At 38.2% G+C, this 26,783-nt stretch overlaps 3 protein-coding genes across 6 annotated transcripts; 2 read left to right on the top strand and 1 right to left on the bottom strand.

Annotated features, from left to right (window-relative positions):
- The first annotated feature begins 1,028 nt into the window (after nucleotides 1-1,028).
- On the top strand, nucleotides 1,029-9,159 carry gck (glucokinase (hexokinase 4)). Of its 3 annotated transcripts, XM_046035781.1 has the most exons (11): nucleotides 1,029-1,310; nucleotides 1,612-1,691; nucleotides 4,822-4,984; nucleotides 5,092-5,261; nucleotides 5,490-5,609; nucleotides 5,773-5,868; nucleotides 5,999-6,098; nucleotides 6,679-6,862; nucleotides 7,550-7,705; nucleotides 8,063-8,296; nucleotides 8,507-9,159. In XM_046035781.1, exons 2-11 carry the CDS (start codon nucleotides 1,683-1,685, stop codon nucleotides 8,652-8,654), a joined length of 1,380 nt encoding a protein of 459 aa, XP_045891737.1. In that variant the 5' UTR covers nucleotides 1,029-1,310; nucleotides 1,612-1,682; the 3' UTR covers nucleotides 8,655-9,159. The 3 variants fall into 3 exon arrangements, with proteins under 3 accessions (XP_045891737.1, XP_045891738.1, XP_045891736.1); XM_046035782.1 differs by lacking the exons at nucleotides 1,029-1,310; nucleotides 1,612-1,691 and adding an exon at nucleotides 4,388-4,533 and having other exon boundaries at nucleotides 5,107-5,261; XM_046035780.1 differs by lacking the exons at nucleotides 1,029-1,310; nucleotides 1,612-1,691 and adding an exon at nucleotides 4,395-4,533.
- Nucleotides 1,556-12,308, top strand: myl7 (myosin, light chain 7, regulatory). Its single transcript, XM_046035783.1, has 8 exons — nucleotides 1,556-1,691; nucleotides 9,707-9,902; nucleotides 10,151-10,252; nucleotides 11,346-11,421; nucleotides 11,605-11,709; nucleotides 11,797-11,875; nucleotides 11,980-12,028; nucleotides 12,120-12,308. The coding sequence occupies exons 2-8, from the start codon at nucleotides 9,900-9,902 to the stop codon at nucleotides 12,222-12,224; spliced, it is 519 nt and encodes a 172-aa protein (XP_045891739.1). The 5' UTR covers nucleotides 1,556-1,691; nucleotides 9,707-9,899; the 3' UTR covers nucleotides 12,225-12,308.
- Nucleotides 12,309-14,919: 2,611 nt separating this feature from the next.
- agpat9l (1-acylglycerol-3-phosphate O-acyltransferase 9, like) lies at nucleotides 14,920-20,774 on the bottom strand. Of its 2 annotated transcripts, none has more exons than XM_046035576.1 (14): nucleotides 20,692-20,774; nucleotides 19,938-20,141; nucleotides 19,750-19,816; nucleotides 18,357-18,505; nucleotides 18,068-18,213; nucleotides 17,499-17,573; nucleotides 17,303-17,392; nucleotides 17,127-17,220; nucleotides 16,920-17,035; nucleotides 16,500-16,555; nucleotides 16,192-16,277; nucleotides 15,933-16,061; nucleotides 15,704-15,783; nucleotides 14,920-15,424 (listed from the first exon to the last, which is right to left on the bottom strand). In XM_046035576.1, exons 2-14 carry the CDS (start codon nucleotides 20,079-20,081, stop codon nucleotides 15,316-15,318), a joined length of 1,341 nt encoding a protein of 446 aa, XP_045891532.1. In that variant the 5' UTR covers nucleotides 20,082-20,141; nucleotides 20,692-20,774; the 3' UTR covers nucleotides 14,920-15,315. The 2 variants fall into 2 exon arrangements, with proteins under 2 accessions (XP_045891532.1, XP_045891531.1); XM_046035575.1 differs by lacking the exon at nucleotides 20,692-20,774 and adding an exon at nucleotides 20,477-20,647.
- Between the last annotated feature and the right edge of the window lie 6,009 nt (nucleotides 20,775-26,783).

Raw genomic sequence — 26,783 nt, 5'->3', positions numbered from 1 at the left:
TATGAGAGCACCTTATTGAGGTTGATAGCGGAGTGATATGATGTTACACACTCCAGTACAGTAGGTGGCGGTATGCACTTAAAAGTTGTTTGCAATCCGCCATTAACTAAGAAGAAGAAGAAGAAGAAGAAGAGACGGATAGTAGGCCTATTAACATTTCTTCAAACATATAATAAAATAGAAATTGATGAACTGGTGGCTGCTGCGAAATCTCATCATGAAAACGAGAAGCATGTTGGTGATCATTATCATGACTTCAGACCCCTATATACATATAAAGCTATACTGTGTATCATGTTAATAACGAAGTGTCTGATAGAATTAATTAATTAATTCAGATTAATTCAGGTTCGCGTCTCCTTGTTGGGAGTCAGTGTCCTTACATTACACATACATTATTTTGGAACAATACGATCGTGTATGAAGTGTTTGAGGGAGGTTTTAAGATTTCAGCAGGCTTTACAATGTGTAGTAGCAGATAATAGATTGTCTATCAAGTGTCTCTTGTTAAAGCACTTTGTAACTTGTTTTTGAAAAGTGCTCTACAAATAAAGATTATTATTATTATTATTTTTACTTTTCTACTCAGCACCTGTTGATGTAAAGCAAAAAAATAAAAAGCCTTTCAATAAGATTAGGATCTTGTAAATAGTGCCTATGATGATGATTATTAGTAAATAATCACCCCAATTAAACTCTCAAAAATAAATATAAAAATTTGAAGCATTTTAGATGTTCGACAATAATAATAATAATAATAATAATAATAATAATAATAATAATAATAATAATAATAACAATAATAAGTTTTAAACAGCATGGTGGCCTTGTAAGTTTTTTGTCTACCAAAAACACGGGACCCTCAATTGATGTTTTCTCTGGCAATCTTGCTCCATTTAACAATTTCTCCTGGCCACTTAACTCCGTGGTAAGTGTTTTCCATGGCAGAATTCATTTCCAAGGCAACACATTGAAATAGTTTTGGCATGGAAACCGCTAAGCCTTTAGGTGCTTCTGTTGACAGGTCTCCTGTAGCGGGAAGAAATTACTTTTCTTTCCTGGAACTGTTTGGTTGCGTTAAGATATTGAAGTAACGTGGTCAGTAAGAAGGCCTGCTCTGACTGGCGGTTTGCTCCATATTTCCCCGAATTTTCTTTCTATAAAATTGAATCGTTCATCACTTGAATTAAAATTCAGTGTTTTAACTAATTTTATTTTTTAACTTATTGTTGGAGCTGATCGCACATCCAGTGCGCCGATGCGGATATTAATTGGACCAATTAACTGCAAGAATGAAGACAAATCTACAGGTTTTTACATAATATTTTTGTAGGAAGATGAATCCGTAATGTTTTTTCCCTAAATTGTCTGTTTTCTTAAATATTTTATTTGAATGTTAAGCAGCTAGGCCTTGAAAATACAGCAGATATGTAAATGTGTTTGAGACTTGCTGCTGATCATTATGTAGATCGAACGTGTGCCTATTGGGAATATAGTAGCGGTTGGACCGCTTCCCATAAAAGGATAACATTTTCTTTACGTTTGATGCACGGACGCCGAGTTAAAACACCATTAACAGCAGAAATTTGTGAATCTACAAAACTCCTGAAGAACAAGTGAACTTCCACTGCAGACTACTGATGGTCGGCAGGACACTTTAACGATTTAATCCTCGTGATACGATGGATAAGGTAAGAAAAACGAGTTTTAGTTCATGAATGTCAAGTTTGTATTTTACTGATGACATATGGCTTATAGGCTATAGACATTCTACACATTTAGCTTCTGTTCTGCCTCTTACATTTACATTTATTTATGCTGTGTCATGACAACTGATTAAAATGTTAGGAAAATCTCTATCTATCTATCTATCTATCTATCCACATGCCTTTCTATCTATAAACAGGTAAGATATCAAGGTTTCAATTTGTTGTGATGTTGTATCAGAACAAAACATGTCTTCTGTTTAAATATTTTACTCAATGTGAAGTCATACAGTTTCAATGAAATAACTAGGAGACACTTGATGTTGTCCAGATTTATAAGAGGTACATTGTATGTGCCTTTAAGTCGGTGTCGCTATTTGGGTTTACTCAGAAATCCTGCAGTCAGGTCACTGGGGACAAGGGTCCCAGTTACATTAGAGACCAGAGCTAAGAAAAGCTGTGATCTCTGGCATGTAAACGAGTGGAGCTGATAAGCACAGGAGGCCTTCACCTGCAGCATACTATTGTTAGTTTTAGAGGTCATTCAGCCCTCGCTGTTGCTAATTTTAGACATGTTTCTAATTTTACAAATATATGCTTAACCCTCTCAGGCCTCTGAAGTTCCCTCGTTGAGCAACCCCGTGGTGTTGCTTGTTGCTCCTCTAAATTAAATATTATTTGTTTTTTTCATGTTGGTGAGCTGTAAAATGTCTTGGTTCATTAGTGTCTGTTGGTTCATTTACTAAATGTATCTTTACTCTTTGCGTTGTTAAAAGGCCATCTGAGATAGTGTATATACCTTAAAGATTGAAAAATCATGGTGATTATCATGAGATTGAGCTTTTGTGGGCTTTTTTGTTCATGTTACCTTAAAACAAGGAAAACCTCACAACATAGCAGCAATTAAACTGAATTACATGCAAACAACTTAAGGCAGAGTACTCAAAAATATAATATTTTGTGGTAGGTTTAATCATCAACATTTGTAAAACCATTTAAAATATAATCATGATAACACAGGATTCATAAAACTTGTAGTTCAGATTATGATTTACTGTGAATAAGTATGTCATGTATTAAACACTCGAGTGTCTCTCTTAGTTATTAAGGTTTCTATGGTTCATTTGAGAATTTGCTTTTTCAACAAAACAATTAAATAATTACGTATATTGACTCATAACAAAGCCATATGTAGAAGCAAGACATAGATGAAATATATTACTATATGTATGCTGTGTCACGACAACTGATAAAAAGTTTGGAAAAGGGCAGGGATGTACATTAACTCTATCTATCTATCTATCTATCTATCTATCTATCTATCTACATGCCTCTTGATGCTGTCAAACACTTTAGAAGAATTCTCTTTTTTCCCAAACGTAAAATTAGTTAAGAGAACATTTAAGGAGAAAATTAAGTTTTAAGATGCAAATTGTATGTGTCTGCAGTCAGGTCACTGGGGCGAGGGTCCCAGGTACCTCACAATAGAGGCCAGCGCTAAGAAAAGCTATGACCTCTGGCCAGGTAAACTAGTGGAGCTGATAAGCACAGGAGACCTTCACCTGCAGCATACTACTGCTAGTTTTAGAGTTCGTTCATCCCTCGCTTTTGCTAATTTTAGATGTTTCTAATTTTACAAATATATGCTTAACTCTCTCAGGCCTCTGAAGTTCCCTCGTTGAGCAACCCCGTGGTGTTGCTTGTTGCTCCTCTAAATAAAATAAAAAGTTCAGAACACAAGGTTCATGTTCAAATTTATTTGATTTGTCATGTTGGTGGGTTGGAAAATGTCTGTCGGTTGGGTGAGCTCTAGATCACAGGCCTCCTTGCAACAGAAGGCAAAGAATAATTTACTAAATGTATCTTAACTTTGCTTTGTTAAAATTCCTCATGGATATAGAGACATAGAGATAATTTATATACCTAAAAGGTAAGCAGTGTTAAGTTCTTCACACTGAAACATCACGGTGATTATCATGAGATTGAGATTTTGTGGGCTTTTTTGTTCATTTAATCTTAAAACAAGGAAAACCTCAGAAGATAGCTGCAATTAAACTGAATTACTGACAAATAACATAAGGCTGAGTGCTCAAAAAGATAGTATTTTGAGGTAGGTTTAATCATCAACATTTGTAAAACCATTGAAAATATCATTATTATAAAACTAGTAATTCAGAATATTATTTACTGTGAATAAGTATGTCATGTATTAAAGAAGTGAGTGTCTCTCTTAGTTATTAAGGTTTCTATGGTTCATTTGAGAATTAGCTTTTTCAACAAATTAATTAAATAATTTTGTATACTGAATCATGATAAAGCCGTATGTAGAATCAACTCATAGATGAAATATATGATCATATATTATCTAAATCTATCCAAATGTTCTGCCAATCAATTATATGTTTAAATTTTCCTCCCTGAAATAAAACTGAACTGTCCATAAAGGTTAGTCTTACTTTTTTGAAATTAGGTCAAATAAATTATTTTTGTATATTCTTTTCCATTATGTACAGAGGTTGTACTTTTTGTTTTTGTTTGAACCCCGATCACCAGATGGGGTGACATTGGGAAGGGGTGGGCATTTGCGTCTGGTGTGGCCAGCCCACTTCACCTGAGCATAAAAACAGCTGAGTTTCTCATTCAGTGGTATTCACACTTCACTGACTCTGCACACACACAGGGTGGACACACACTCACCGCAAACCTAGAAACACACACAGAGACTCATTTAGTGAAACCTGTGAAGATGCCGTGTGTCTCCTCTCATCTCGACCAGATTGTGAAGATGCCTTGTAGCTACAGCTCTGTAGTTGATAAACTTCTCATGGTAAGATTTGCTTTTCTGTGTTAATTTGTATCTTTGCTATGATTTGTGTTTTTAATGTGACTGTTGAATTAACCATAGTCTTTACACACAGACTGCTACAGACTGTATTGTCCAGTACATCTCTTTACTACCTCTCCACTTAATTTTATTGTGTTGCATTGTTTTAGTTTTCTCTTATTCTTTCTATAGCATCAAATTTTTTTGTGCCCTGATTTCTTTTTTTGCTGTGACTGCTTCTGATTTGTAGTTGAGTGTCTCCTGACCTGCTCTTCTCTCCTCTCACTGCAGGTAGAACAGATCCTGTCAGAGTTCAGGCTGAGTAAGGAAGAGCTAAAAGAAGTCATGAAGAGGATGCAGCGTGAGATGGACAGAGGACTGCGTTTAGAGACTCATGAAGAGGCCAGTGTCAAAATGCTTCCAACTTATGTCTGCTCCACCCCCGAGGGATCAGGTAGATACTCATTCTTCAATCGTAATAAAATCATGCAGATGTCACCAAGATGCAATCTAATGTTTATCAGCATGCCAGGTTAAGCCTCTATGTGCATTCAGATGTAGTGTGTGTTTTGACAGAGGTAGGCGATTTCCTGGCTCTGGACCTGGGCGGGACAAACTTCCGTGTGATGCTGGTGAAGGTGGGTGCCGATGAGGAGAGGAGCTGGAAGGTGGAGACCAAGAACCAGATGTACTCTATTCCTGAAGATGCCATGACAGGCACTGCCGAAATGGTTAGAGACTCTAGTACTTACATAGCAATTCTTCCTCACTATCAATATGTGTTGATTTTACGTTGCTGTTATTTGTACTTGTCCATTTCTAAAGCTGATAGAGCTCTGTGGTGGTAAAGTGTCTAATCTTCTGAAAAACTCTGGCATAGCATTGACCTTAAAGCTCTCCAAATGAAATTAGCAGTGTGTTTTTTCCATATCTCATATCTTCTCTTTCTCTCTCTGCAGCTATTTGATTACATAGCAGAGTGCATGTCAGACTTCTTGGACAAACATCATCTCAAGCACAAGAAGCTTCCTCTGGGTTTTACCTTCTCCTTTCCTGTACGACATGAGGACCTTGACAAGGTAGGATGTCATACTGTACATTGGACATAATTTTAAACAATAAGGGGTAACAAGAACCTCCTCCATCTTTTCCATCAAGAAAAATACTCTCTTTGATTTATAAAAGTTCTGTTTATTATTATAAAGTTTAAACATTCATGGTTTGTCTTTTTCCTTTCCGCAGGGTATCCTGCTTAACTGGACCAAAGGCTTCAAGGCTTCTGGGGCAGAAGGGAACAATGTTGTGGGTTTACTCAGAGATGCTATCAAGAGACGAGGGGTGAGTTATTGTTTATTAGAATATTTTTATTTCTTAACAAACAATACAAGACTGATTTACTGACTGTTGTTTAACACCCGTATACAGCAGGCCGTCTCTAAATGCGTTGTGATTTGGTGTTGTCATTTAGGACTTTGAGATGGATGTGGTTGCCATGGTGAATGACACAGTAGCCACCATGATTTCCTGTTATTACGAGGACCGCAGCTGTGAAGTCGGGATGATTGTTGGTAAGTAGTTATGAACATGAACACTGTGCGCAGTGGTGGAAAGTAACTCAGTACATTTACTCAAGTACTAGACTTCTACTTCACTACATTTCAGGGGCAAATATCGTACCTTTTGCTCCACTCCATTTATTTAACAGCTTTCCAAAATCTGATTATATTAATCAGTAAGATTTTATTTATCCCCAGAGGGAAATTCACAAGCGATACCCAGCATAATATAAAGCTATATATACAGTATATTAAAAAAAGAAATAAATAGAAATTAGCTCCACCTTTATTACATAGTACAAAGTAAAGTGATGTACATGTTAATGCATCAATGATTATAATCCAATAATATAACATACGTTATTTTGAAATGGGCCATTCTGCATAATATTTTAAGTACATTTTAATGATAATACTTTTGTACTTTTGTTTAAATGCAGGACTTTTACTTAGTAACAGAGTATTTCCACACTGTAGTATTACTACATTTGAATTCTACTTTTACCACTGCTTATACATAGAAACATGCGGACTCAGGCACATCTAAGGTTTGTATTTTTGTTTCTTTTTTTCCTTTTTTTTTTTTTACCAGGTACTGGTTGTAATGCGTGTTACATGGAGGAGATGAGGACTGTAGAGCTAGTGGAGGGGGAGGAGGGCCGGATGTGTGTGAACACAGAGTGGGGGGCATTCGGAGACAACGGGGAGCTGGAGGAGTTCAGACTGGAGTACGACAGAGTGGTGGACGAGACCTCAATTAACCCCGGACAGCAGCTGTGAGTCAAATAATGAACGCAACGTTTGACGCAACTCTGAATGTCTTGCAAATTCATCTTCTGTATGCACATGCACTCAAGTGTTAGTCACCAGACATTCAAGCTTTGAGTAATTTGTCAAAGGTTAAAGGTGCTGGGAGGGACAGATTCCCATTGTATGGGCCGCACACTCCCTCCCTCATTCTCTTATTGTTTTTCTGAATTAATCATCCTTCTTTGGCAATGCTCACCCGACTCTCACCTGAGGTCTCTGTGTAGTTACTAAGCTACCAGCTTTTTTCCCGAGGATGTTTGTAAACGGCCAGAGCCCTCATACGTCAGTGGTCAGTCAGCGGATGGAGATGTCAGATTAATGATCCCTCTCTGCTGCTTTGCATAGTGCCTGTTGGGCCTAATGGCTGTTTACCTTTTGCACTGGCAGCCCCTTCACACAGAAAACTGCAGAGCCCAGACCCATTCAGCCTCTTTGGCAATGAAATTGCCATCCTTATCCGCTCCCCTTCTTTCCCAGCACGTGTAGAGAAAGGAAGTTGTTTGCTCATGTGTTTTGTGACGTGCATATGCCTCCTGTTTCTTCTACCATTTCAACATCCTCTCTTGAGTTAATTTATATTAAATATTATAATATCAGTGTTTCTCTGTTTTTAAAGTTAAACCTGTCTCTTCTTTTGTCCTTGCCTCCTGTAGTTATGAGAAGCTGATCAGTGGGAAGTATATGGGTGAGCTGGTCAGGCTTGTTCTGATGAAGCTGGTGAACGAAGACTTGCTGTTTAATGGTGAAGCCTCAGAGCAGCTGAAGACACGTGGCAGCTTTGAGACGCGCTACGTCTCACAGGTGGAGAGGTGAGCATCAATGATTCCATACCAGGCTGCAGTTATCCACCAGTTTAAGACAAGAATATACAAAAATATTGTCTATAAGCATATGCTGATGACATAAGATTATACATCAGTGTTGACGGGGAATACGGGGAAGCAGTTTGGTTTGCTTCACTTACTGTTGTTATTTACTGCAGTATTTGAACCTTGATTTAAAATTTTAATATGAGTACAAAAGCATAATAAAAAAGGATCTTTCTACCATATATAGACATAGTAGTAATATCAGTTGTATGCATTATGAAGATAGTGTAACCATGTACAATGTGCATTTAGAAACATGCACTCTTATTCATTTGGCTTTTGCCATTTTTTTCCCAGTGACACTGGGGATGGAAAGCAAATCTACAATATCCTGTCTTCGTTGGGTGTTCTGCCGTCAGAGCTGGACTGTGACATTGTGCGTCTGGTCTGTGAGAGTGTTTCCACTCGCTCTGCTCGTATGTGTGGTGCAGGGCTTGCTGGTGTGATTAACCTGATGCGAGAGCGACGCAGCCAGGACGCCCTGAACATCACAGTGGGGGTTGACGGATCTGTCTACAAGCTGCACCCATGGTGAGGAATGCTTTTAGACTTTTGAATATCTTAGTTTTCTGAACATATCAAATTACCAAGCAAACAAAAAAGTCAGTCATCTGAAGTATTATTGACAGTAGATGAATTAGTTGGATAACCAAACAAAGGTGGAGAGAGTGAAAAGGGAGGTGGGACAGATGGATATTGAACTACTTCTGTACACTAAATGTGTTTTTTTCTCTATCTCAGTTTCCGTGACAGGTTCCACAAGATTGTCAGGGACCTCACGCCTCACTGTGAGATCACCTTCATCCAGTCGGAGGAGGGGAGCGGTCGGGGAGCTGCTCTTATCTCAGCAGTGGCTTGTAAGATGGCTGCATGTATGCTGGCACAGTAAAAGGAGCTGAGCACTGAGCTGTCTCCCAGCAGGACAGCAGTGAGTCAAGCCTGAACCCTGATCTGAGAACACTGATGACATGTCATCCATAGTCTGCAGCTCTGGCCTTTTTCGGGCTCTGAGCTATGTGTGTCAGCAAAGTGGATGCTCAACACTGGAAGATGTACAGAAAAGGAGCAACAACTTGTATTATAGACTGTATTTGGTAGTGGTAGACCAATGTGGCAATTTCATTGTTTTGAACTTTATGAATTGTTTTACTGTGACAGACTGGCCCATTTAAAAATGGCTGATGTATTATTGGTAATACAACACAAGGATTCTTTTTATAAATGCTGTTGTAAATTATGACTAAATCAAATTCCTTGCTTCCTTGTTGTGTAGTAATTCCTGTTTGTAAGCAAGGAAATATTTATTTGGTATTGTATATTAAAATCTTATGTTTACAACCTTTTGTGTGTTAGCCAGTAGGTTGTAGTTTTTCACATGTGTATGATGAAATGTGTTTTGAATGTGAATAAGCTTAACTGTAAATAAAATTGCTAAATTAAAAAAAGTATTGAGTGTTGTACTTTCACTTTATGTTTTTTTTCCATTTCCACAACTAATATGATGACTTCCAAGTCATGTAATACACCTTTAATATAATGTCAAAATTAAAGCTATAGATGTAATACTCATATTAATGTTACATTGATGAAGTAAAAGCTACCAAACATTTTTTCTTGTAAATGCAAAAATTGTAATGCTAGATTTTGTGCTTTCATTAAAATAACACACCTGAGAAATGGATCTATTACAACTATTTAGATAATCTGTTCGTAATCTGTTCATAAGAATATAATCCATTTATATTCTGGTCATTACTGGGGTAATTTATTTGGTGCTGGCAATTGAGATAATCAAGTCTTGATAATAGTGTGCATAAAACATAATTTAAGTTACGTTTAGAGCTTGATTTGACCTCTGAAGGGTAATTTTATTTGGTTGAGTGCTTGTCAGAGGTCACTTTCCCCTGTCTTGACTCTTCTCTTCATATCTCTACTTTCCAGCCCCAGAGGAATCCTGGCTGCTTCACCTCTTATCAGGTCCCTTCGGTGACACACAGAGAGCAGCCATGGCCATGTAAGGGACTGTGCTGCCCACCACAGGCTATTATAGGAAGGTAGAAGATAACATGGGCCATACATAAAACCCACCCCAGCATCACATCTCAGCTGGGAGTCCACATACAATCACTCGGACATGGTAAGTCAGTCAGTGTTTTCAGTCTTTTGATTCTTTCAGTCAGTGATGATTTAAAAAGAAAACTAATTTAGGAATCCTCTTATTGTATGTATTTAAGCAATTGCGTATTTAAGAACATAATTTTTCTATTGTGAAAACAGTTGTTTTGGATACTTATGACTGATTTATATGCAGACACTGTGCAGTACACAAAACGTGACCTCCAGCAAAAAAAGAAATATGTAAACACTCTGTGTTCATCTTCTCAGGCAAGTAAGAAAGCCTCCAATAAGAGACAGAGGGGAGGACAAAAGTCTTGCTCCAATGTCTTTTCCATGTTCGAGCAGTCCCAGATCCAGGAGTTCAAAGAGGTAAAGTACTGAGTCTTGTCCTGCCTGGACACAGCTCCCTTTAAATCTTTTCTTGGAGGAAATTTGCGTAGTAACCTGTGGTTTTTGAATTCCAAACATTTACTTTAGTTCAAGGTAATACTGTGCAAAGATATGTTTAATGCTGTGATTTGTTACCTGGAAACCATAAATCAGGGTTGCAAAATGCTAAACTACCTGTTTCTATTTAATTAATTTCGTGGTAATAGTCTGTACTTGTACAAGCCACAGCATTAAAAATATAATTTGTACAGTACTACCTTGAAGCAAATGGGAATGTTTGGAACATAAGAGAGAATGAATTTTAGCATTATAATTTGGAATTCCAAGAATTTTCACATGATTTTGAAAGTACTACGCTCATTTTAGCCTATAATATAGTAAAAACATCAACCTATATTACCCCATGATTATCAGGTTATTACCCCATTAATGTCACCTTATTACTATTATGTAATCCACATATTGTACTCATATAACCATGTTATTGTTAAAATGTTACGGTATTGTTACCAAAACGTAACTATAATATTACTAAATAGTTTTACCTCTTATTACCCAGATATACCCATTATTAATACCAAGCTATTACCTGCTTACTACTTTGGTAATTACATGGTGTTACTTAATTATACCTCTTAATTATCAAACTACTACCCCACTATTACCTTGTTATTACCGAGCTGTAATGTAAAGTGCTACCAAACGTCCTTTGGAAATGCACTAAATAAAGTTCTGAAGCACAGATTGTGAAGAGCTAATATTGTGTTTGCTATCCATAATAATGCGTTGTATGACTAAATTCACCTCCCTTTTCATTGAGAATACAGAAACACCTTTATTTTTTCACCTTTAATTTAAATTCAATGCACATTCTTACATTTGGTTAAAATGATTATTGTAAACTGTGCAAGGTGAAATACCTACTTTTACTGAACGATTACCAGCTTGCCTGTACTTGAATAAAAACAACTTGTAATTCAATAGAAAACGGTTTTAAACAATCAAAAAAATTTATCTATTTCATATTTTATTTTAATTCATCATTATTATTTTTGTGCACTTTATCCTACAGGCTTTTGGCTGCATTGACCAAGACAGAGATGGTGTTATCAAAAAACAGGACCTCAGGGAGACCTACGCACAGCTGGGTATTTTCTTCACCTTTAACTCTTCATCATTTTAATCTTTTAACATATATCGAAAAAATAAAAAAAGTGTAGGATCTACTGACGTAACCTGTGTTTCTTATTGCATCTGATGTATTGGTTTACATCGGCTTACTCTGTGTGCATTTGCATGTGTGTGTATGTGTGTGTGTTATTGTGTACCAGGGAAGCTTAACGTCCAAGATGAGGAGCTGGATGAGATGTTGAATGAGGGGAAGGGTCCCATCAACTTCACTGTGTTCCTGACTCTTTTTGGGGAGAAACTCAACGGTGAGAGCTTTTCACAAATGTTCAATCAAGTCTCTGACTTTCCTTTGATGAACCTTTAGAAGATGCTGACGGCTTGTTTACCTCCAGGTACTGATCCTGAAGACACTATACTTGCTGCCTTTAAACTTTTTGACCCCAATGGGACGGGCTTTGTTAACAAGGATGAGTAAGATACATTTTATTTATTAGCTTTAGTGTTATTCATATTTTCCACATTAACCGTAACATTATTTATTATTTATCCTCTCCTTTTTTGTCTTGTTTTTCCAGGTTTAGACGATTACTGATGAACCAGGCTGATAAATTTACAGCAGAGGAGGTTTGTGTTCTTTATTTTTATAGTGCCTCTCATACTATTCTTTGGAGACAATAATTTTCACTAGGCAAATTGTCACTCTGTCAACCTCCAGGTGGATCAGGCCTTCGCGCTCGCTCCCATTGATCCTACTGGCAACATCGACTACAAGTCACTCTGCTACATCATCACACATGGAGATGAGAAGGAAGAATCCTAACTCCTAAGGACTGTAATTAATTTAGTCAAGTCAGTTTTTTTTTACACTGGCTGGATATAATTCAAAAACTTTGATGGCTGGTGGACTAACGTTGGAGTATTTGATTCATTCATTAACAAATATCCAATGCTTATAAATGCTGCAGGTCTGCTGTATTAAAAATTGGCTCAGTTGTTTGTATGCTATTGAGAATAAAGTTTTGGGCTCCTCAAAAGCTTCTTTGTTGATTACAAATGTTCATTTTGTTAAGCACCACTTTAAAAGACTAAAAACTCCTTACCATAAATGTGACCCCCTAAAAGTAAAGGGAAGTTACATAAAGAAAAGGGAGAATTACAGGGTTTAATACATAACTCAAATATTGGTGTAATTCTTGTTGTACTGTAATGTTTGTTCCTCTGCATATTGAGAGTCACAACAACCATGATGAAACCCTTTCAGGACCAAGTGGATAACCTCTAAAATAGCAAACTGTTTTTCTTTGTTGGTAAAATGTTTTGTGATAGCCTACTTTCCACAGGCTGCTTGTAGAGGCATACAGGACTTTTTCTAAATGTTTTATATTAAAGTAAAGTAAAGGATACGTCAGTGGTTCCTTCACATCCACAGAGCCCAGTACTATTCTCTATCTTTCTGGACACTGTTGCCATGGATGCAACAACAAACACCTCCATAAACTCTACAGCCACATTTTCCTGCTCACACAGCAAACAGCCAGTCACCAACAAGAGGGCAAGGAGTGTGTGAAACTCTACAAGGCAAGCTCTACTTTCAGCATATTTGCACCAGCAGAGTTGTATCCAAATGATTGTGAGTTTATTTTTGATTTCTGAAATCTGCAGTCCTACTGGTCAAAGATGCCTATTGCATCTGGAGCTGCAGGCAGTGTGGATGTAGGAGTAGATACAAGCACAACATGGACACCAGATGGACTGAAGAAGAGGACCAAACCTGCGAACAGGAACTATGACTCTTATCTGCAGCGGTGGGTAACTAGATTACTGCACATGTGTACTGAAAACACACTAACAAGTGCACATTTCAAACTTAGCTGAAGAAGACTTGCGATGTTTTGAATCGATGGATAAGATACGAAACACTATTGCCGTGCCTGTTCAGCACACTGGACTTAGAGTATTCTCTCTTCTTCAGGTAATATTTAAAGCACATTATAGGGATGTCACTGCAGGAAATACATTTTAAGAAAGTTAATGGAAGTTTCTATCACATGTATTTTGCTGATAAAGAAAATGCATGTGTTGTTACAGGCCCACTCTGTGATTTTGTTAAACTGTTAAACTGCAGGTATATTCACAAATAATTAAATAGTTGCCATGCTAATTAAACATCTGTATTTTGTGTGGAATTATATTTGGTGACCTCCAATTTGGTTAGTCCAACTGCAGATGTTTATTCCCCATTTTAAAACTTACTTAACTAATTCACTAGCAAAATTTTAAATCATATTCTGCAAGTAATACATTTAATGTGATAACAGTTTGCTAACGCCAGGGCTGTTCTGAATGTAGAAACCACCGTATTCAATAAGGTAAAACCACTATATGCCACAGAGCAACTTTACTGGCTTTTATTGCTAAGAGATAAAATAATTTAAACACTGCCGGTCTTAATCAGCAGCAACCTGTTTGTCATTTGAACTGTGCAGATGGAAACACAGATGTGGGACACTAATCAGGCGCATAAATATTTCATTATACCATTAGTTTCTCCTGGCTAGTTCACTAAAAGGAAGAGGCAGAACGTCACATTTCACTGGCTGTTGTCCACTACACATCACTGTAAATAAATTAGACTCAGCTGACTTTCTTGGCACTCACATCTAAACATCTTTTCATGGTTGACATTTGCAGATATCAGGAACAGAGAAAGAAAAACAAACTTAACTTGTTGCAGGTAAGTACTGTCATCAAGTATTGGCTCATAACGGTTACGTGGCTGTCAGACACCATGTGGCACTGTGACGTGATTAAGGGATGTTTGTTTTTACACAGGGCGTGCAGGACAACACAGGTCCCAGTGATCATGAGAATGATGGTGAGAACGCTGATCATTAGAAAAAAGAAAAAGAAATAATCTGGATTGCATCGACATTCACACAGTTAAAGTGAGTGAACTTAAAACAAACCTTTTAATTTGCTTTAAGGATCCAAAGAGGTGAATCCACAGGAAAATGGCAGCAGTGAGGGTCACACCTCGGGAAAACCATCCAGTGCAGAGAGATCCAAAAAGTCTGCACTGTGTGTTCTCCTTTAAGGCTGTCACATTTCATGTGGATATTTAATGAACTTGGCTTTTACACGCAACATTATCCTGTATTATTTAAGTGCCAAACTCTTGTGTCTCTTGTGTCCATGCGTTACCTTTGCAGTTCTGTGAGAAAGGGTGAGCGGTCACAGCTACCAGAAACACTGTTCAAGAAGTTTTTGAATAACTAAAAACTAAAATATATGTCAATCAGTGTTAAATCCAATAATGGAAGATTGTTCAAACAGGTTGTCTTTTAACTGAAAACTATGTTATATAGGTGCTTACCAGTGTTAATTATGTCACAGTATAACACTGCAAGATCCAATTTTCTCTTTGTCTGTTAAATGTGTTAAATAATATGTCATGTTATGTTCTAAAACAGTACTACTACCTCCAGGCTCGCCACTGCACAATCACACCGTGGGTATTGAAAGTGTAAACTGAAATTTATTTTAAATAACAATGAATGAGTCGACTGACTGAAAGAGTTTTTTTAACCTGTAGCTTGTCTGAAATCAAACACTTCATTCAGAGCATTTTCTCAACATTAACATTCAATCACAACTGTAGCTACAGTATCTTCAGCAGCAGTAAAAACAGAGAGAGATTTCCCTTTTCAGCACATCTGTTTCTCATAAAGTTCAATACTGCATTTGTGTTTTCTGTGAATCACCTAGACTCTCCACCTTTTAGCTGTACCTAAGGCTTCACAGTGTGTTTAAGTCCACTTGGCAGTATTCCCCCATCAGTTCTGGCTAATGAGATTATACTAGAGGAGAGAGGCCTGTTTCCAGTGCATATTCCCAAAAAAATGGCCGGGATCTCAGTCACTGTTGCTGCTGCTGTCTTCTCCCACCACCATGTTGCTGTACTGCTTCTGCTGCTGCTCTTTAAAGGACTCCTTCACCTTTGCTCTCTTCAGGCCTCCATCCCTGCAGAGGCAGCCAAGGAGTGACAAACAAAGGGTGCAGCTGATTATTTAACCACATCTGTTCCATTTCCATAAATATCTCTGTAAAGCTAAAAACTACTTTTCATGTTTTACATGTTTGACATTCAGTTAAAAGATTGCACATTCCTCTGTGGATTAATATTTTTTCATCATTCCTATTGGAAAAAAAAATTCTGTGAATTCAAAACTTGTTGATAAAAGATTTTCACCCACCAGCTGTAATAAAGAAAGTGAAGAAATGGAAGAGGTTGAATCTTACCACTGTAGATCTACCAGCCCTCCCTGGTGAGCGATGGCTGACTTAACTCTGTTGGCAAACTGGACAGCGTCTTCCCCCTCCTGCCATTTTTGAATGAAAATAAACTCAGTCCGCTGTGCTATGTGTCTGTGCATATACATATATGGAGAGGTAGAGGTGGGACCTGTGGGCTGTGTACGTGGCTTTATGCATGCATGTGCTCCCGTGCTTCAGCAAATGTCATACACACCTGTTGGTGCATAGCTGGTAGATACCAGACATTGCAGACCAGGGCCCAGCTGGTCATCATCCTCAGCAGGTAACTGACCATGCTGTACTTGGAACTGTTCCAGAAAGCATCTCCGAACTTTGGGTCATACTAAGAAAAGTTCAAAAACACATAAAAAGTCCAGTGAGGAACTGTACTTTGAAATATGTACTGTAAGCCAGTAGGCCAGAAACAATCTGAAGGAGGCATGAAGCTTGATTGATAGACAGGACTTAAGTACCTTAATGGCTACTGGGTATATTGTTGCTCCAATTTCAAAACTTCCCTTTTTAAACATCATGACAGATGTGTTGTTGATACAGGTTCCTGTGGAAACCAGACATCGGGAGATTAAAGGGGACAGATTTGTGTGAGCTCTTTCCAAACCCACATTAAATAGCTACTCACTTGTCACTGCTCAGTGGCCAGACTGCCATCAGCCAGTGAGCTAAAACAACAACACTCTCCGAGTCTTATCTTTGATTATATAAAGACAAACCTAAAACTGGTGTGGATAAAGTAACTATCTCTCTACATGGTCACACTCACCTTCGGGAAATATCAATATGGGAAGCTTTGTCTTGTCATTCACATGATCCTTCAACCTGGAAGCAACACAAAGAGGTAATGGAAACCATTTCTTGACTATATAAATACTTACATATTGCACCTATGAAGTTTTTTTCACATTTGGGAGAATTCATCAAACATCTGGTACGAGTGTCCCAGATACTGATACTGGAGATACTGGAATCCAAAATGTATGAGTCACTGTTCAGTAGCAGCGTTCCAAAACATATCTGTTCTTGTTTGGATAAGAACAAACACAGAAACTTTAGAAGACTTTACTGCCAGGAAAATGCCAACCTCTCTTAGTACCAGAGCAGCCAGAGAGAAAATACAGGCGAGAAAAACATGCAAAGACAAGCCTGAAAAAGACATGCTGAAGTTATGGAGTGGAATACTGACCTTTTGGTCACTAGGTGGCGATCTTTCATCTCTGCTCTCTCAAACCAGACATGAGGACAGGACCTCTCCATTGCTCTCTGGACAACTCCCATCAAACCTCCATGTACCTGACCCACCTGACCAACACGTTTAGGCAATTATGGCAGCACGTCATGATTTAGCATGAACAATCAGTGTGGAAATGTAAAAAGAAAGTTGCTTCCATACCATTGCATAACACCCATCATTGCAGAGAATCACAATGTCGATAGGAGAGGTGTGATTGGCGACACAGATTCCTCCTTTTTTGGGTTTATTTTCCCTGTTGTTGCGAAGTGACGACACAAAGTCAGTCTCTGAACATATTCTTTATCTCTGTAAGAAAGGTAAGGAGGCTCACTTACCGATTGTGATAGAGGATGGCGGCAGAGAGTCCTCGAGCACAGATCCTATAGCACATTACATGGACCCATTCACTGAGCCACAACTTAATCCTAAAAACACACACATAAACAAACACAATGAGGAGGGAACCATTTCCATGGGAAAAGTTGGATATGGAACATGACTATTATTGAGATGATTATAGTTTGTAGTCACCTCCAATTTGGAAGTAATCCGACTGCAGACGTTCCTATGACCAACCAGCTGAGGCCAATGCAGGCCAGTGTTATCCTGGACAAAGCAGAACACACTGATGTAAATGCTGAACAGTAAGACAAAAATTTAAGAGGTCTTCTTGTGTGATTGTAGGCCAAATGTAAGTGAAAACTAAATTAAGTCAGTGACTCAAATTCAAATTATTGCCTTCACAAAATACAAGAAGCATGGTCTGATAGCAGGTTGTCAGAGAAATGGCTGGTTTGAATGTACCAACAATGTTATTCATTAAGTTGAATTCAACAGGTAGAGCCAAATGTCCACAGTTCAGTGCATGGCAAACTTATTAGAAAAAGAAAAAAATGGGTCAAAGTTTAAACAAGAGAGTGCATTTCTGCATTTTATGATTTTGCATTTCTTGTTTCCCTATGGGCTTTAATTTCAGTTTAAACATAATGTTTCCTAGAACAAACAGTTCTACATCTCCACCCGCTGAGGTTTGATTCAACTTTATTTCTGCCTGGGCTGCAATGCTGTATTGTATTGTATGAAATTTAGTATTTGTGTACCTGAGAGGGGCGAGGATGCAGTATCTCACAAGGATGCCGAGGCCATAGACAAGAGTCAGCTTCAGACTGATGTGCTGGAAATCATTGTTGGTGCGAGTCAGTAGGTTCCAGGACACCAGCTCCTCGGAAGTGAACCGCTGTGTCACCTAAATTTAAAAATGAATGAAATTAAAAATCACACTACCGTAACCAGACCACTTAAAGTCTGAAATGCAAAACCAGTGATTATAAATCACATATTACCATTTATATTGCAAACTGGGTCCTTGTTAATAAAGTAAAAATGTACCTCATCCTCTACAATGCTCTCAATTCCTCTCCGGGTGAAATAGAAACAGTCACAAAGTGTAAAATCACCGCCCACGGGTGGTTTGGGGCGACTGCGTCTAAGTTCCTCTAACTCTTTTTCCATAGAGCCATCTTCCCTCTGGATGAGACCTAACACACATGCAGTCAAACTCAATCATCTGATAGGAATCATTATCTTAGTAAAGCAATCAGGAAGGTAAATCAGCTTTGTCGTATCTTTTAAGATTGTATTGATAGTGTTAGAGGATGAAATGGTTTGAGTCAACAGAAGAAAAAAAAGTTGATTCAGGAAAGTTTTTCTTTTAAGGATGTTACATTCTGTACTTAGCAAGAATGATATAAAAATAAAAAACTAAAAGAAATTATTATTATATCAAAGCATAAAACCATTCTGTGACAAGCACTTTAGAGAAGAAAGAAAAGAATCAACAGTAACTCTGCATCACCTACAGTAAGAATGTGTTAACAGGTGTCATTTGGCTTAAAGAGCAGATTTCAGCTCTGATATAGTAAGAGCCCAGATAATAGATTGTATCAAAGTGTAAGCGTGTGTAACTTTCTCATCGCAGCAGGGACTTTCCAAAAAATTCGCTTTAGCCAACAAAATGTGTCATCAACCCACATAATACATGGCCTTTCAGCTTTTGACCTGAAATACATATTACTAACTGGAGAACTAAGCTGTTCAGAGAGCAGTCCTGAGGAATGAAGGTTACACTGCCTGTGATCTATTATTATTGACCTAACAGGTCTCAGAACAGTTAAGAGTAGACCTCAGCTTAGACTCTGCCTTATCTGATAACCCAGCCGGCAAAGTCCAAAACCCTGAATTCAATATTCAATCAAGACGTTTAACAACTTTGCAGAGGCCACATTTTGCTGACATAACTAACGTCTTTATGTGTTACAGCGGGGGACAGCACCCTTTATAGCTTAGTGACTGATTAAGAGTTGAGTGATTGCATTGTGTGAGATAGGCAGAGTTCCCGGAGCAACTTTACCTTGTTGCCTATCATAAAAGTCCTCAAGTTAACTGAGTCACGCTGCCAGACAGAGACAGTCCTGCAGTCCAAATTAAAGCCATTTAAACCTGCCATTAAAGCTCACAGGGCTATCATCCCAGAAGTAAGTATGCAGAAACAAAAAGCGTTCTGAACTGCATGTGTAAATCAATTACTCTCTAAAAACTGGGCAATATTGTTGCAACATGCTTACAGAGACTCGTCATAAAGTATCTGATGAAATCTACTGTTGCAGCACATGTACCAGTCTCTATATCTTTCACAATAGGAAATGATGACAAATTTTCTTAAGCGCCCTTACCACAAGGATTTCTTTTCTTTATTTCTTTTCTTTAAAATCTATCTACTCACCATTAGATGCAGAGGCTTTGAGTGTTTGTTCTTCTGCATTTGCCTTCTGTATCTTCAGAGTGGCCCACTGTAGAGGAGGACAAACAGCAGTCATTCATGGCCAGGTAAATGTGATCCAATGGATGAGAATCGGAATATCTGCCTAGCTTAAATCATGTAGCCTACATCTGCGAAGTAAACAACAGTACCTCTAAGGTTTTGACAAGGATGGTCATATAGGTCTCGGAGATGCCCAGTGAGAAGCCAAACATGGCTGGGATCATGATGAGGCTGATAATGAGGTACAGCCAGACGTACAGCACCCAAAGCACCAATGCCCAGAAATCCTCCATCTCCACCTTATTCCCTGAGGTGCACAACAGCAGCCCCTGTGGCTCAGATGTAGTGTAGTCCTGTATGTGGGAAAGAAAAGTGTCATATTTCACTACTGTCACCAAAGAAATACAGACAAGATAGATTCATCCCGTGGAAGACACAACAACCACAATGGCCAGGGGAGCAAAATAAACACTCCAGTTAATTTAATCAGGAGTAAAGCCTCAAGAGGTCATAGTGCACTTGACAGAAACACACAATGACACAGCGCACAGAAACAAATCAAAATCACATGTAGTCCTGCCAAAATAAACAAACCCATGAATAACAAAACTATGAGAAGATGGTACAACAGGACTGCATAGTTCTACAAAGTTTCAACGCTTTAGCAAATTACACACGCGCATCTTACCTGTCAAACTTGAGTCCTTTTTTCCTGAGAAATAACTCAAAGGACTGAGCTCAAGTTCTACAAAGTTAGAAAACTTTATTTTGAAGTTACACGCGCGCTTCTTCTTCTACAAAGTTAACAATCTGTTCATCTTCCTAAGAAATAATACAAATGTCTGAGCTCAAGTTCTACAAGGATAAAAAACTTCATTTTCAAGTTACACGCGCTCTTCTTACCTGTCAAACCTGAATCCCGTCCATTTCCCTTCTTCCTGAGAAATAATCCAAAGGATTGGGCTCAGAGAGTAAACACGCCCATTTTCTACTAGGACAAAGTTCAGGGTGCAGCACCCGACAGGGACCCCTGTGGACAGAAAGGGAAGCGCAGTCGACATTCTCTGTACAGTGAGACCAATTCAGGCAAAGGCAGGCAGTGGTGGGCAGAGTACTGAAATAGCCTACTAAAAGTTGAAAAAAGAAAGATTAATTATTTGACAAACCTACTCAAGTAAAATATAAAAGTACTTTGTCAATAAACTACTCAAAATACAAGTTACTTGTAGGATGCTTATATTGTTGACGCCTGGGTTTTTTTACAAGTCATTTTATGCAAGTCCAATGTCTACTCTATTTGGAGTGTTTCATCCGCTGTGCATCAAGTTAGAAATAGTATGGTGCAACATGGTTATGTCTAATGCATTTTGTATTGATTGATGTTGGTCATCTCTAATTTAGATATTTCTGTTCAATACAATTATTTTACTTATCAGGCTTTTTATGAAGGCATTCAATTCAATTCAATTTTATTTATATAGTGCCAAATCACAACAACAGTTATCTCATAGTGCTTTTCATAAAAGAGCAGGTCTAGACCATACTCTGTGATATTATTTAAAGAAAATCAAATCAACAATTCCCACCAAGAGCAAGCACTAGGCGACAGAGGCAAGGAAAAACGTCCTTTTAAGAGGCAGAAACCTCGAGCAGAACCATGGCTCAGGGTGGGCGGCCATCTGCCTCGACCTGTTGGGGGTGAGGTAATGTTGGTACAGACTGAATGAATAATGGTACAGATATTTATAGTAATGTTTATGATAATAATCATAATGTTAATGATAATAATGACAATAATAATAACAATAGGACTAGTAATAATAATTGTAGCAGAGGGTGTCAAGCAGGAACATAGGGGGCAACTACTGATCCAGACTCCACAGCTCCAGAGCCAGAAACACCTGCAGGAAGTGATAGGAGGAGAGAGGAGAGGGACGAGAAAGCACAAGACTACCGGAAAAGGGAGAAGGCAAGTTAGTAACATGCATTAATGGGATGAAGTTGCATACAGAGGGAGAGAAAGACGAGGAGAGAGGAGCTCAGTGCATCATAGGAAATCCCCCGGCAGTCTCAGCCTATAGCAGCAGAACTAAGGGATGGTTCAGGACTCACCTGAGCCAGCCCTAACTATAAGCTTTATCAAAGAGGAAAGTCTTAAGCCTACTCTTAAATGTGGAGATGGTGTCTGCCTCCTGAACCCAAACTAGAACCTGGTTCCACAGGAGAGGAGCTTGATAGCTGAACGCTCTGGCTCCTAGTCTACTTTTGGAGACTCTAGGAACCACAAGTAACCCTGCATTCTGGGAGCGCAGTGCTCTGGTGGGGTAGCAAGGTACTATGAGCTCTTTGAGATAAGATGGTGCCTGAACATTAAGAGCTTTGTAGGTGAGAAGAATGATTTTAAATTCTATTCTGGATTTTACAGGAAGCCAATGCAGAGAAGCTAAAACAGGAGAAATATGATCTCTTTTCCTGGTTCCTGTCAGAACACGTGCTGCAGCAGTCTGGCTCAGCTGAAGGGCCTTAATGGACTTTTTGGAGCAGCCTGATAATAAGGAATTGCAGTAATCCAGCCTAGAAGTAACAAATGCATGGACTAGTTTTTCTGCATCATTTTTGCAATATTATGTAGGTGAAAAAAGGCGGCCCTTGAAATTTGCTTAATGTGAGAGTTAAACGACATATCCTGATCAAAGATAACTGAAAGATTCCTCACAGCGGTGCTGGAGGCCAGGACGATGCCATCCAGAGTAACTATGTCTTTAGATAATGTGGCACGGAGGTGCCTGGGTCCCAGAACAATAACTTCAGTTTTATCTGAGTTTAACATTAGAAAATTACAAGTCATCCAGGTTTTAACATCCTGAAGGCACATTTGGAGTTTAGCTAACTGATTAGTTTCATCTGGCTTGATCAAAAGATATAACTGATTATCATCTGCATAACAATAAAAGTTTATGGAGAGTTTCCTGATAATACTGCCTAAAGGAAGCAAATATAGAGTGAACAGGATTGTCTTTGTTTTATTATCTTATTTTTTAGAGGGGCTACAGAGTCGAGTGTCATTCGCAGCGAGCCTGCATCACTATCAACAAGATGATCGATTTGGGAGGGACTGAAATTAGCATAGGAGTCCTCTGTTACTTTGTGACTTAATAATGAATTAAAAGCTCATGGAATCACATCCATAAATTTAGCTACAGCACTATCAGACAGACATCTTTTATAGAAATTTTTGCCTAATGGCGTGTAGTTCAGCAATACAAACTCAAAAGTTATCAAATATTGGTCAGATGAAAAGGGGTTCTATTAAATGTTCAATTTCAATACCATGTATCATAACAATGTCTAGGGTGTGGTTAAAACAGTGAGTCGGTTTATGAACAATTAAAAAAACGCAGTACTAAGGCTATCATTCGCAACGTCCGCATGAATATTAAAATCCCCTACAATAATTATTTTTCTCTGTTTTAAGGACTAAAGTTCACAAAAACTCTGCAAATTCAAATAAGAATTCAGAGTACGGACCAGGTGCTCGGTACACTATAACAAACAGAATTGGTTGCAGTTATTTCCAACTTGGGTGTGAAAGACTAAGAACAAGGCTTTCAAGTGAGTTATAATTTAGTTTAGGTTTAGAGCTGATTAGCAGACTTGAGTCGAAGATAGCTGCAACTCCACCTCCTCGGCCTGTGCCTCGAGGAATGTGAGTATTAATATGAGTAGGATGAGTGGATTCATTTTGGCTAACATATTCTCCATCACCCAGCCAGGTTTCAGTAAGACAAAATAAATCAATATTATAATCTGATATTAGTTTATTTACTAGTACAACTTTAGAGGAGAGAGATCTGATGTGTCAGACTCCACATTTAATTCTCCTATTCTTTTGCACTACTGCACTTGTGGTTTCAATTTTTATGAGGTTTTTATACACAGCTCCTCTTCTGTTTACCTTTGATTTAAATAATTTCAATTGCATACATGAAGGTGTCGAAAATATACATTTTTGCAGACTGCCTTCCAACAGGGCAACCATGTGGCATAGTGTGCAGTCACTGGATTTGAGTTACAGTGGTGTGTAAAAGTGTTTGTTCCCTCCCTGATTTCTTACTTTTTGCATGTTTGTCACACTGAAATGTTTCAGATCATCAAACTGATTTTCTAAACTTTTGCATTTGCCCATAGCTCATTAAAATATGGCACAGCGCCCAGGTAACCACGCACACACAGCTTGTATGATAGCTCATTTCAGTTAATGTAGCAAAATGAAGAATAGAGTTCAGACTAGTAGTAACAAATGTATAAATGGTAAATGTAGTAAAGTTTAAAGTACATTACTGGCACAAAAACATACAAAAAAAGAATTTGAGAAGTCACTGTTCCTATACATAATTTTATTTTTTAAATTTTTTTTCAGAGATTGTTCACGTCTTGATACAAAAATTCTTGAAATTCTTGACAGGTCTACCCCATGAGTAAATAATGACTGTGGGAAGACTTCATTACAGTACATTAAAACTTCATTTTTGGGACAAAAGCAATGTCTGCAATTGTTTCTGATCAGGTTTGTGTAGTTCTTCTTCTGCTGTACTCAGGTCTCTCTTCAGAGACCTTGATCTCAATGAGATGACCTGATTGCATAAAGCTTGTAATGATAAAATACAATAAAACAAAACTTGAATGTATTGGTTTATTATTGACTTTGGATATGTCAGAATGGCAAACATTTTATTACGTGGTCCACTTAATTGATTCTTCTGGAGTTTGTCATGAGAGAAATTTGCTCTTAGCAAACTTTATCCACTGATGAAAACCACAGGATATGACTAATAGGACCTTGCAATAAATTGTTTTTTTTTCTAAAACTGAACATTTTAACAAACTTTAATCAACTTGGTGCATCAACTTTATTTCATTAATTAAATTTTTCTGTCTATGGGAGTCACATGATGATTTTCAGTTTCTCTTGTCATTTGAGAGCATCAATCACTAAACTAGCGGCTAAAATAATGAAATTCTGACCTGAAACTGATGCATTTTGTGAAACAGTAATACTTCTGTCATAAATGGCACCAAACCTCCCAGACATGTTACTCACTAAAACAGAGGGCAGCCTTTATGAGGAATGTGGCTACAATGTCTCTGTGTAAAAGACTCTCTCTCCCACCTAAGACTAACAAAAGGTCCTGATTATTTTCCAGCTTCAGACATTTCACGGTCTGTTGCACATTACTGTAACAGGAGACTTCAGGGGGTCAGTTTGGGTAATGTCTCTGGGAACGATAAAATGGCAATTCATTCTGGGATTGAGCCTAATCCAGAGAGCTTTCTGGACTACAATCTGGATACTTGCAATTACATATTTTCAAAAGAAATCTGTCTGCCTGACACAATATGAGCCATATGATTATGCAATTCATGTCTAAAATCTGTCCTGTCATCCAAAAATATGTGATCACTTTGATTTAGGGAGACCCTTGGGAGCAATAACATTTCCCAGTCCTGCGATTTCAGACAAGAGGCAAGAATTCCATGTGTGTAAAATACTAGCCAACAATATTTGTCCTTTAAAGTTAGGGTGTGTTAGTCCCAGTAAGGCAGTGCTTGTTAGTTCTAAAATAGTTGCGGTTTTCTTTTTTAAACTTAAAGCCTCAACACAATGAGCTGACTTCTAATGTTGCATGCTGGTTTTATTGGGTCCTGTTGGGGGAATACCCCACTATGCACCATTAGTCATCATGTATTTGTGTTTGCCAAGTTATTTTTAGCCGGGTCCTACATTTTCCAAAATTATCTTTTGTACTCCAAAACCGATTTCTGAGAGACACTTCCATGTTTAAGCGACTGCCCCATTATCCAGCAGTCTCATGTCCAGTCAAAGCTTTGTTTCAAAAATAACTAATTCAAATCTTCCTTGACATTTGGGCCTTTGCCAAGCTTTGAAAAACACTGCAGAAGAGATGGATCTAAATCTAACGTTTTTTTCTTTACCTTATCCATCATAACTATTTCACATTAACAGGAAGCATCAAAACCGTTACTATAGACAGATGTATGGTGTAGCACAAAATTCTGGGCCCTATGCAGTCTCTGTTGACCCCTTTCCTCTCCTGATCCACACAGTACACAGCGCAACTGCTCCAAGGTAGATTCCTGGCTCACTGGCTTCACTCTAAACACCTGCTGAAATTAGCATAAACCATTTGTAAACAGGTGTGCTCACCTTTCAAAACTGTTTTTCCTCAGTTAGCTGTTTATTATTATTTGTTATAATTAAGTATCAGGTTCACGCCTCTCTATCTCTATCTCTCTCTCTCTATCTCTCACTCTCTCTCTCTCTCTCACACACACACACACACACATTCATATATAAGTTCGTCTAGCTCCCATTTGCCTCAGTGGGGCCTTTGCAGTTGAGCTCAATGGAGACCTGAAGTATTCTCAGGCAGAACATGTCGATATAGAAACCAGTGTTCAAAAACTGCAGCAGCAATAGGGAATGAACAAATATTTGCCATTTGTTCTTCAAATAAAAGTAAAGAATGTGTGTGTTTGCACAGGATGTGTTTATTGTTTGTATTGTTTATTCGCTTTTAGACCTTTTCGTCTTCATGGGATTAAGAGCTCTGCAGAGATGTCACAAAAAAAACACAAACATTAGGCCCTAAGCAAAAATTTACGACAAGATTATTGGAGTAGGGTTGTGCTCACTTTCCCAAGCCTATGTCTTCCCACGTGCATCTTTATTAGACTGTGGAGCACTAAAATGTATGGACAGGTCAGGTACAACTCTGCATGTACTGACAGGAATGTGAGTCATTCATATGCATTTTTATAATGTAACCTACAAACCTATCAACACTTCCATTCACAAGTGTTCATTTCTGAATGACAGGTACTATTTAGTCTTATCATGAAGCTGACATAGTTGACATCAGGCTAAAAAATGCAGTTTGAGGAAGGTTATGTTTGTAGGCCTAGGCTATGTTGTA

The sequence above is a fragment of the Micropterus dolomieu genome, linkage group LG21 (assembly GCF_021292245.1).
Source record: "Micropterus dolomieu isolate WLL.071019.BEF.003 ecotype Adirondacks linkage group LG21, ASM2129224v1, whole genome shotgun sequence".
NCBI classification, from domain to species: domain Eukaryota; kingdom Metazoa; phylum Chordata; class Actinopteri; order Centrarchiformes; family Centrarchidae; genus Micropterus; species Micropterus dolomieu.
Note: the sequence above shows the minus strand (reverse complement) of the source record. Positions and strands in the feature narration are given on the sequence as shown.